The sequence below is a fragment of the Antedon mediterranea genome, chromosome 7 (genome assembly GCF_964355755.1).
Source record: "Antedon mediterranea chromosome 7, ecAntMedi1.1, whole genome shotgun sequence".
NCBI classification, from domain to species: domain Eukaryota; kingdom Metazoa; phylum Echinodermata; class Crinoidea; order Comatulida; family Antedonidae; genus Antedon; species Antedon mediterranea.
The window spans coordinates 21,264,587-21,276,881 of record NC_092676.1 but is presented as its reverse complement, the minus strand read 5'-3'; the positions used below and the strand labels follow the sequence as shown (position 1 = coordinate 21,276,881).

Genomic DNA, 12,295 nt, shown 5'->3' with positions numbered 1-12,295 from the left:
TCTGTTTGTACCCTTCTCAAGTGTTGATTATTCCTTAGTTCCAACAGTTTTTAAACAAAATTGCAGGTAGTTTGTACATTATTAGTGACAAAATTGGTCATGAAAAATATTTGTATAGAACAAGAGTTTTGTTTTCTCTGTAGGGAGACTGAGGGCTAATTTAACTACGGTGACACTACTCCGTAATTAAGTTTATTGGAAAACACATCATTCTTACTCAAACATTTCCTTTATGTCCAATTTGCCATCTCTATTGGTATCGAAAAACTGCAACTGTAAGAGAAGACAATATTATTAGGTAACACTAAAACACAAACATTTGCAGAGATGTTATCTATTCTAATGGTAACTCACAATGTTTTTCTTATACTCTTGAAGTGAACCAGTACCGTCGGTCTTATAGTTTTCCTTCATCAAATCTCCAAGAAATTTCTAGAACAAAAAGAATCAGATAAATCATTTTTTATTCTGGATATTTTCTATTACTTTTTAAAAATTAAAAATAAGGTTTATAGAAATACTATTTATTAACATTGAAATATGGTAACATTATGCTTAACTGATCATTATTTTACAATATGGAAACGTCTTTTTTTTTTACAGGCTCCTGATCATAAACGCTTTTTGATGTGACATCTACACACATACAGGTAACAATCATGTCATTATTGCTTTATATCGTGTATAACTATTAGGATAGTTTTGGTAAATTTGACTTACGTCCAGTTCTCCACTTTCAATATAACCATTACCATCAGTGTCATACTTTTTCCATATCTAATTATTAGTAATTATAAATGAAAAAAAAATATGATCATTGATTAAGTTATTAATACTTACCACTTTTTTAAAGACAAAAAATGGAAATAAAAATTTAAATCAAATAACAGTTTTTCGTACGAGTTGAAATTGTTAGAATTAGAAAATCTGGACAGAGACTATTTCACAATAGAAAGTAACTTAAGTACAAATAATGACTCATGCATCGAAAGGAAGATATGCATCTAAGATTAAAAAGACAAATCTACACTAAAGAAAAAAAAAAAGAAATTCGAATAAACAAAATCAACGACGTAATTGTAAATACCTTGATAAAGTCTACACTGTGTACACCAGTTTTTGAACGAAATTGTCCAAGAAATACTTGTTTTAGATCGGCATTGCTAAAATGAATTTTGTTGATTAGTGTCATGACAACAGATCCATTAATAGATCAATAAAATGAATAGGCCAAACCCTGGTTGTGGTAGGATTTCATGCTACTTGCCCCTAAAAAATATTAGTTGCCACGGAGTTTTGTAAATTTATTTAACTAATGTGGAGTACCTTTGCTTCAGGAAGTTGGGTATTTGGTAAGATATTTTGCCATAATCTGACTTTTATACTAAGTAGATTTGAGAATAGTAATTCTTGGGTGGGACTTCAGGCTAGTGACTTGGAAGTCGTGGGTTTGAGCCCCATGCGAGAATTTTTTTCGTATTTCCAAATGTACTTAGTATAAAGTACAAACAACTGACCAAGTGCTACTTAGAGTGTAATTACTTGTTGTGGCTTAGTTTTATTTTCCATTTTAAAAACTTGGAAAAAATAAACATTGATTTGATTTAATACTGTAAATTCTTACTTACGTTGAAGGAGATGGATCTTTTATTATGAACAAACTGAAAAGAAAAAATAGTCTGTCTAATTTTATAGTCTATTATGACTTTCTTGGAAAGTATACTCAAAAGAAATCATGTAGTTCAAATGAATAAGGTGCCTAGTTTTAAACAAAATGTGAGATTTAAGATTGCTAATTGACTATCACACGTGTGTCGAAAGAATAAGCCTATGTTAATTCACAGTCACGTGATGATGCTATCCTGAAATTTTCTCATACTTTACACATACAGATATATCTGTAAATAGAGTACGTTTATGAATAGAATCTGCAATGACTCATATTTTATTAACCTAAACAATTTATCTTTTATTGTAGATTGAGAATAATACAGTACAATTGATCAACTCGTTTTTATTATAAATTGAAAATAATACAAATATATGTAGAGTATAGACAATATTGGGTCAAAGGCCTGTAACTTATTGTAGTAGGATCCAGAGAATATGAATAGCATTATCAGTAAAAAGGAATCTTTGCTAAACTTGTTATAGTAACATGTGAAGTGTATAGATTGTCTTATTTATTCCAACAATACACGTCAACTTTGGCGTCTTATATATATATATATATATTTTTTTACATCATAAATAACCACTTAGCTTTACTTGTTAAAAAAGACTAATAATATTTGTCACCTCTACATTTCTCTGAGATTCAGTCTTTTATCGTCGTTACCATCACACATTTTCAACTAAATAAAAAGATTATCCTGTCAGTCATGTACTTCAATAAAGGTATATGAATAAGTTGAGTAGAAATAGTATGAATGAATAGAAAGGATTAATTCTTTATTGTTTGTATAAGAGAAAGAAAAACTCACAATATGTTTTTTGTACAAATCCATATCATCACGTGACAGATCACCTTTTCCAGAATTCAACAAATCATCAGTTAGTTTCTGAAATAAATAAAATAGTTAACTACATGTAGGCCTAAGTTCTATGTTTCTGTATTAGTCTTATGTACTATGTAATGCTAATTTCTTACCTCTAGTTCTTTTACTTCGACAAATCCGTTTTTGTCAGCGTCATAGTTTCTCCAAATCTATCAATAATTTGAAAAATAGTTTTTATTTAATACCGGTAAGTATAATACTATAATTTGTTTGGAAAATATCAAGTCGTGCAAGCACGGACGATACCACGCGTGTCTGCGTTTATGACATACCGTACCTTCATAAACTCATCTTCTGTGATCCCGGCATTTAACTGAAACTGCTTCAGAAAATCTGACTGTTGCTGAGCCATCTTACTGATGTAAAAGCCTTAGAAACAAAACAAATAATAATTAAGTTTTTAGCTCTACAGCTCACTGTGTCGGTCGATTGGTTGATCGGTCGGTCGGTGGGTTGGTTGGTCGGTAAACACCAAACTTAGTATATACTCATGAAAATTTAAAAAAGTCGCTAATCATTAGATATTATTCACTCATTGTGTTAAGAATCTTACAGTAATTATATTTTTTTAAAGTTATGGATAGTACAGTATAATAGAATAGTATAGTTTTGTTTAAAAACAAAACAAAGCAGCACAAAATTGCAAAATTTAGCTATGCATTCTTCATTTAGAAATTATGCTGTTCTCAAAAGTAAAATAAAGGAAACACGGTGTACTTACAAAAACAGAAAATGTTAGAACCAGAATAAAAACTGAGTAATTGGTATCAAGTATATTTAATATCTGAGACTCGGATATAAACTAACACGTTTAAATTGAAACATGTATTCAATATCTAAGCAGTTCATTATAATCCGTGAATTCCTAATCATTGTAACCGTAACCGCATATTGCCTTTTTTGAGGTCCCGTTTATTCAAAATGAAGTAACTAAAATCAGCCTTTATAATATTTTCTTTAAATCGCTGCGTTTTGATAATAGTCTACTCTCTGAATTTCTGTAATATGTTAATAGATTATATAAAACTAACCCAAAGAATTGAAAGCTTAAATGAATCAATTGAATGAAGCATGAAGCAAATGTGTAAAACTGCTTAAAGAGAATCGATAACTAACCACCGAAAGTAAAGCGACTAAGCCAAATGGCACAGTTTATTTAGAACCGAATGTATTATTACAATAGTTATTAAAAACAACACAGAACAAAAACAAAACAAAAATACTTGGAATTAAGTAACCTTGTATTATATAATACTTTGAACTGATGAAAAACCTTAAATTAAACAGGTGAAGTACAAAGCACTTAATAAACGTAATTAACGTTTACACTTAATAATTATAATATTGTAAGGGCGTGTGGCGAAACGGGTCGGCCGTTGGATTACTGGTCGTGTTTCGAATCCAACTCATGGCGCTTATGTAAGATACTTTACTTATATTTGCCTCTCTCCACCCAGGTGTATAAATGGGTACCGGGTTAGATCAAGACACAACCTTGCGCTGATTACTAGATGCACTGTTATTATATGAGTATTATGTTTCCGTGCGTGTTTGATTAAAAAAATGACCGGGGTAATAATGTGCAGCGCATTGAGAGCTTGCTTATATGCGCTATATAAGAATGAACTATTTCTTATATATATTTCTTATTCTAAGATATTAGGTCAAAATAATTAATTTACAGTGTAATTGTTATAGAATACTTTAATTATTGACTTAAGATACTTGATCTGTTATAAGCAGGAATTAACAATAGTTTAATTCACCTGTAATAATTGAAAATTTATAAATGTAAATAAAAGTCAATAACTTCAAATAAATACATACAAATAAAGTACCGTATACCATTCATTTTAATACCAACGAGAACGTAATTAAATAACACGAACAAAATTATAAATTTAGTTTTTATTTTGGTAAAAAGAAATAAGAAAACCTTTAAGCCGGCTGTATTTTTTTTTTTTGAATAGAATTTCCGCAAATCGGATCGTATCGGGTGCATTCGGTCGTTTTTCCGAACATAAGCCGGACTCATGATTATCTCAACACCTGAATCAGAACCAACACAACATATCGGAAAATTGCATTGAATGTTTTAAACAAGCTCTCAGACTATATCGTCTAGCTAAAACACAAATGCTAAATGAAAGCCCCTTATTGGCTGAGTATACACTTGTGGGTATGCATATCAAGAGCGGGCTAGTTTGAATAGCAATCGCTAGCACGTGAAGCAAGCTTATTCTCTTTGAATATTTTCGTCATTCTCTTGTATAGGAAGCTGTGAAAGGAGTGAGTTTATATAGCTTTAATGGGTACGTACACTTATTAACGCATCGTTATTGGTAATATATTTGTATACTTTTCTTTAATAAAAGTTTATATTTGAGAACAAAACAGTGAGTGAAAATTCATTTTATTTTCACTCTCCGCTGGTTCAAGTAAACCACTACGTCATACGTATGCATCTGCTTTCAGGCGAGTTACTCTTTACTTATGTAATCATATGTATGTTTACTGTCCGTACATATACATATGTAAATCGAGATTTTTTACTTGTTTAATCAATTCCACCACCTTACATTCAATAAAGCTACAGTATGTGCAAACTTACTTACTGAAAAAACAAACTGTGTTTATGAAAGTTTAAAAAAAATTATGAATCTTACTTTCAACCTACATTCTTTTAAATTTGGAATTATTAGTTTTCCACCTGCAATGGAAATGTGACATGTAATCTGACTATAAATTAAAAATTAGCGATCATTTTATTCTTCATGTTTGAGGGTATCTTGCCAAAAACATCGTTTACATATCTTGAAAAACAGTGTTTTCCTTAATAAGTAAAATGAAAATAAAGTTATAGCATCAGTTCACGTAGTTCGCTTTTCTGAAATACGTTGTCTTTGTTCTTGTCCAACAATAACGTCATTTGCTTTGTGTAACTTTCGATTTCTTTGGCGTTAACGTCCTGAAGTGGAAACATAATATGTTTATTAAAGCTAAAAATAAAATAGTATTATTCATGAAAGCCTGCTTTACATTACAGTAATATTTCATATATCTATCCCACTATTATTTTGTATCATTATTTTGGATGTTGGATAAGTTTTATTATCTTATTGTATTTTTGTTTCAAGAATTGTAACGTGGTTTTAGCCATTTCGTTTCCGATATACCACTACAACACGCAACTGTTAAACATATATTAACATGCGTAGAAAGACTATGCTTGGTTTTTACTAGAGATAACGCAAGGACGTAAATCAAATCAAGACTGAACTCGTGGCGCGTCGGGGAAAAAGAAGGCGACGCTATGTATTATTGTAAGGCATCTTCATAGTTAAAAAGTGTATGTAGTTTAAATGCAGTAAAGAGGGAGAGACAGACAGAAAAAATAAAGGAAATAAATTTTGTCGAGAATAAGGAAATGCTGATGGTAATTATAAGTTGCACAATATGGTTTTTTAGCTTGATATTGAATTAAGAATAGGTATACACATGATACACTCTATGACATTGCTATAATTTAGGACATTTTGTTAGAATTTAACAAGAAGGTGGAAGACGTATAACTGTTAAAAGAATAACAACGTTAGAGAAATAGAAATAACTGATAGTTAAACATCTTTTGTACTTACACCACCACTGTTTTCCATGAAGTCTTTCATAAAACTGAATAATTCATCGCCATCAAGAGTGTTATCATTGTTCTTTAAAAACAAACAATTAAAGCATTTATATAATTATGAAAACAATTTCATCTGGTTTCGCTGTAGGCCTAGTAGTATAGGTATAGGTAAACAGACCTACTGAAGAAGTCTAGCTGGTTAGCTAAGCGAAACTGTTTGACACGCAGGCTTTCCACTGGTTTATAATTTATGAACTTTACCCAAACATTTATAATAATCGATCGAAACAGTATTCCAAGGGGATTCCCAGCTCCCAGGATAGTTATAGTATTTCTTAAACCAAGTCATATTACTATAATTAGGAAAACATCTCAATGCACCAATGGAGAGTGAAGTTGTAAATAAATCTAATACTTCCTTTTTATACCAAACAAAAGTAATAGAACGTTACATTTTACAGTATAATTTAAAACTTAAAGGTCTTTCACACCTGAACAGACCCTTAATGCACGAGTTATAGAACAAGGTTTTACACATGCGCATTACAATTTAGTTTTGTACATAATGCAGAAAATAGTTTCATTTACCTTATCATAGTGCGCAAATATTCTGTTGAAGTTATTGATGGTCATAGGTGCTCCCTGAATAAATAAACATAATATTTGTGAACAATTAGAAAATCATATCATCATAATAACCGATTCTTAGTATTATTTAGACATTAAATTGTCGTAGGTAAGATCGCGAAAATTAAGAGGTACTTTATCAAACGTGGTTAACCAGATTCAACTACTTCAAATTACCTTAAATTTTGCAATAAAATTTTCTTCAATCGGCAAGAGTCTGTAAACAAATCATATAATTATTATCATAATAAAACATCTTTAAGGCAAAGATAAAAAGTAAATTACATACATAGGAAAAATCTGTAAGGATAGAAATATTCGCTCCGAAGTGTTTTTTTCTTAGTACTCCTGTTTTTAAACAAAATTGCAGGTGGTTTGTACCTAATTAGTGGCAACATTGGTCTTGAAAAATATTTGTAGTGAACAAGAGTTTGTTATTCTATGTAGGCCTCGTTTGGAGGATGAGGGCTAACTATTTTAATACGGTGACACTACTCTGTAATCAAGTTTATTGTAAAACACAACACTCTTACTCAAACATTTCCTTTATGTCCAATTTGCCATCTCTATTGGTATCGAAAAACTGCAACTGTAAGAGAAGACAATATTATTAGGTAACACTAAAACACAAACATTTACAGAGAAGTTATCTATTCTAATGGTAACTCACAATGTTTTTCTTATACTCTTGCAGTGAACCAGTACCATCGGTCTTATAATTTTCCTTCATCAAATCTCCAAGAAATTTCTAGAACAAAAAATATCAGATAAATCATTTTTTAATCTGGATAAGTAAAATAAGGTTTATATAATTATTTTTCATTAACATTGAAATATTGTAACATTATGCCTAACTGCACATTTTTTAAAAAAATTAAAAAATCTTTTTTTTGTTTACAGGCTCTTAATTGGCTGATTGTTGTGACGTCTACATACAGACAGGTAACAATCATGTTTATTATGGCCTTATATCGTGTATTACTATTAGGATAGTTTTGGTAAATTTAACTTACGTCCAGTTCTCCACTTTCAATGTAACCATTACCATCAGTGTCATACTTTTTCCATATCTAATTAATAGTAATTATAAATGAAAAATATGATTGTTTATTAAGTAATTAATATACTTACAACTTTTATAAGGACAGAAAATGTACAGTTATATATCCCGGATAATAACATTTACAAGTTAAAATGACGGATAATTGTTAAACCAAACTCTGGCAGACTGAGAGATTGGGATGTTCCATTCATCGCAAATCAATACATTTGTATAATCGTATATTAAATCTATCAAAATAGTATTTTTTTAAGAAAATCGGCCTGTCTTCAACATTATGATGGTGTACTCTAGCTGTTCAACCGGTTTTCAGCTATTAAAAACAATTATCGTAGGAGGAGATAGGAAAATGCGAAACCTCCTCGCATTTTTGTGGTGGGTATTTTTCAAGATGGACATCCATTAGACAGTGTATACCACGATCGGAAAACACCCCTATTTGGGGCAAATCGTTGAACCTAAATTCGTTTTAATCGTCAATAACTAATTATCTAACTTAATTTAATTAGTAAACAGGGTTACATCAGGTGGTTAAAATCAGTACCGAAAGTACGAACCAACTTTATATACCATCGAGTAAAAATTCTACAAGTAAGGCGCGATTTACCGAATTTTGCCCTTACGTAAATTTATATATAGATGAGAAAGGATGGACAAAAACTAATGCATGATTAAAAGAATAGAACTAGGGCAGTAAAGTACCGAAAATAACTTGCCTAGAAAGAAAGGTATGCGTCTAAAATTAAAAAGCCAATTAGATAATACCAAGGTAAATCTACATTAAAAAAAAAAAAAATTCACAAAAAAAAAATCTACGTTTGATTGATAAATACCTTTATAAAGTCTACGCTGTGTACACCAGTTTTTGAACGAAATTTTCCAAGAAATACTTGTTTTAGAGCGGCATTGCTAAAATGAATTTATTGTGTTGATTAGTGTAATGGCAACAACTCCATTAATAGATAAAGAAAATAAATAGGCAAAACTGAAGTCATATCAAGGTTGTGGTAAAATTCCATGCAACTTCCCCCCTCCCCCCACCCCTAAAAATATTGGTTGCAAATGAGCTTTGTAATTGTATTTAACTACTGTGGAATAGCTTTGCGTCAAGGAGTTGAGTCTCGGTGTACTTAGTATAAAGTAAAAATTACGTTAGATTAGAGCAAAACATCTGACCAAATGGAGCTTTCTTGCTAAGTGTTACTTAGAGTGCAATTACTGTTTGTGGCTTAGTTTTATTTGTTTGGAAAAAATAAACCTAGATTTGATTTAATACTGTAAATTCTTACTTACTTTGAAGGGGATGGATCTTTTATTATGAACAAACTGAAAATAAATTAATCATGTAATTCAAATGAATGTGCCTAATGTAAAACAAACTAACACTTATTGGAATATCCACGTGTGTCGCTGTGCATAAAAAATAATAATATTTTAAATAATCCACAGTGACGAAAAGCTATTCTGGAATTGTTTATACTTGACAAATACAGATATATCTGTAAATACAGTATTTTTATGAATAGAAAAGTTGGATGTGTTCATATCAATCTGTAATGACTAAACCCTAAACAATTCACCTTTTATTGTAGATTGAAAACAATACAAATCTATGGAGGGTAGGCTATAGACAATGCTGTGTCAAGGTCTGTAACTTATTGTAATAGGATATGCTTATGATATGAATACAAATCGTATAGAATGTAAAAAACACTCTATCGGTAAAACATGGGATCTAATTTGCTAAACTGAGTGTATGATTGATTTCATTATTCCGACAACATACGTATCATTTAAGTCAACTTTAGCGTCTCATATATATTTTTTAAATAATAAATTATCCACTTAATTTTACTTGTCAAAAAAATTATAATTATATATTTGTCATACCTCTGCATTTCCCTGAGATTCAGTCTTTTATCGTCGTTACCGTCACAAATTTTCAACTAAATAAAAAGATTGGACAGTCTGTCAATCATAAATAATTCAATATAGGTCTACGGATAAGATCTGAGGTTACCTTTTGAGAATGATAACAATGTAGGGCCTAATTTTAAGCTCAATCAATTTAAATTCCGACCTACAATGTATAAATATGATTGTTGATAATGATATTAGTAGCCTACTTTGGTACTGTAAGAGAAATAATTTTTTCTCCATGGTATAAAAGGAAATCTTACCATATGTTTTTTGTACAAATCCATATCATCACGTGACAGATCACCTTTTCCAGAATTCAACAAATCATCAGTTAGTTTCTGAAATAAATAAAATACATCACTACATAGACACATGTGGCTATGTTTCTGTATTAGTCTTATTACTCTGTAATCAAATTTTGCTAATGTATTACCTCTAGTTCTTTTAGTTCGATAAATCCGTTTTTGTCAGCGTCATAGTTTCTCCAAATCTATCAATAATAAAAAACAATAGTTATGATTTAATACCGGTAATTATGAATACTATAATTTGTTTGGAAAATATCAAGTCGTGCAAGCATGGAGGATACCGCGCGTGTGTTTATACCGTACCTTCATAAACTCATCTTCTGTGATCCCAGCATTTAACTGAAACTGTTTCAGAAAATCTTTTGACTGTTGCTGAGCCATCTTACTTATGTAGAAGCCTTAGAAAAAATAATAATTCAGTTGTTTTTTTGTTTTTTTTTCCGAACTTGTTACTTTAATTATACGCTTTAAAACACCTTGCCAAACTTGAAAAGATATACTCATGAGAATAAAGAAAGGTCGTATGATCATTAGGTATTCACTCATTATGTTATCGCAAGAGTCTTTAAATAAAAAATTATGGATAGTACAGTTATAGTTTTTAAAAAATTCCTAACTATTTTAGCTATTCATTCTTTAAGACTTGATGCTGTTATGAAAGGTAAAATAGAAGAATGAAAAACAGTGTACTTACAAAATCAGAAACGTTTCAGAAATAGAATAAACACTGATCAAATTGTATCAAGTATAGTTAATGTGAGACTCGGATATAAACTAACAAGTTTACAATTGAAAAAAAGGTATTCAATATCTATACAGTTCATAATCCTTGAATTCCTCTAACCATTGTAACCCGTAACCACAGATTGTCTTTTTTCGAGGTCCCGTTTATTCAAATGAAGTATATAAATTCAGCCTTTATGATGTTTTCTTTAGATCGTTGCGTTTTGATAATAGTCTACTCTCTGAATCCTGTTACCAAACATGTAAATAGATTGTTGTATAGACCTAATCCAAAGAATTAAAAGCTTAAATGAATCAAACGGCTGCAGCATTTTGCCCGTGAAAAGTTGTCACAACTCAGCCAATGGTATGAATTTCTTACTCATGCTCAATAGGCTAAAGCACCAACAATAACTCCGGGAATAACTCCCATGCCCATAATCATTGCGCGTACTGGCTGAAACATATCTATCATGTTTTTTCCATGAAATTATTGTGAAGGAAGATTTATTTTCCAAACGGCAGCTGTAGTATGCATAACATATAGTTCACTTACTATACCAATCCGCCACGTTTGTATGGGAAATGTGTAACATTTTTAAAAGAGCATCAGATAACTAACCACCGGATATAAAGCGACTAAGTCAAATGGCACAGTTTATTTAGAACTGAATAAATTATGACAATAATTATTAAAAACAACAACGGAAAAAAAACCAACTAAGTAAACAAAATGTTGAACTGATAACAAACCTTGAAGATGTATTGCCACCCTGAAAAAAATAATTTTACAATTTTTTGTTGAATATGCCATTTTAATTTCACATAATAGTTATCCTCTTACCCTCCAAAAATTGGACTGAAAAAAATGTATTTGCCTGAAAAACAGTAATTTAAAGCAAAGAAATAGTCAAATTGGCTGCCAGCCAGTGAGGTTTTGGTTGAATTTAGTCAATTCAAATTTTGTCATTTTATTAGTGAAAACATTTTTTTTTCTATGGAAGTGATTAACTTTATTAAAACTACAAAATAATCTATCCAACGTCTGATTTAATTAAACAAATAATAGTATTCTGTGGTCTAATATCCATGTGAAATACAAAGTTTGCACTTGTATTAATATAACATAGAGTATTAAAATCAAAACATCAACTAATGTTTCATTGGACATACAGTAACTCAGCAAAGTGGGATTAGATTTGTAAAAATCATACATTCTAAAAAAAAAAACATTTTGAATGTTTTTAGGAATATTTTTTTTAGGATACTATATAAGTTACAGTACGCCATCAGTTTCAATGTGTTGTGAAATGTTGGTGCCAAAATTGTTCTTATATGGCCTTTAGTTCATGTATTTGGTGTAAGTTGAAAATGAGCCAATCCATGCCCGTTTTAGTGAAGATAGCATTTCATTACTACTACTACGAGGGTTCATCTTCGAAGAAGTCAGCCACACTGCGCTTTGTTTTTG

At 30.5% G+C, this 12,295-nt stretch overlaps 1 protein-coding gene and 1 long non-coding RNA gene across 2 annotated transcripts; both read right to left on the bottom strand.

Moving 5' to 3' along the window:
• Window positions 1–217: 217 nt before the first annotated feature.
• On the bottom strand, window positions 218–2,894 carry LOC140053855 (uncharacterized). Its single transcript, XR_011846460.1, has 9 exons — window positions 2,836–2,894; window positions 2,651–2,707; window positions 2,484–2,561; window positions 2,299–2,354; window positions 1,629–1,661; window positions 1,088–1,163; window positions 721–777; window positions 355–432; window positions 218–273 (listed from the first exon to the last, which is right to left on the bottom strand). It is a non-coding gene; the product is annotated as an uncharacterized lncRNA (long non-coding RNA).
• A 1,494-nt stretch (window positions 2,895–4,388) lies between these two features.
• Window positions 4,389–10,870, bottom strand: LOC140054340 (calretinin-like). The gene is made up of 14 exons (XM_072099293.1): window positions 10,796–10,870; window positions 10,405–10,499; window positions 10,227–10,283; window positions 10,054–10,131; window positions 9,764–9,819; window positions 9,167–9,199; window positions 8,707–8,782; window positions 7,827–7,883; window positions 7,484–7,561; window positions 7,347–7,402; window positions 6,991–7,030; window positions 6,775–6,828; window positions 6,197–6,268; window positions 4,389–5,526 (listed from the first exon to the last, which is right to left on the bottom strand). Exons 2-14 carry the CDS (start codon window positions 10,480–10,482, stop codon window positions 5,416–5,418), a joined length of 846 nt encoding a protein of 281 aa, XP_071955394.1. The 5' UTR covers window positions 10,483–10,499; window positions 10,796–10,870; the 3' UTR covers window positions 4,389–5,415.
• Window positions 10,871–12,295: the final 1,425 nt, after the last annotated feature.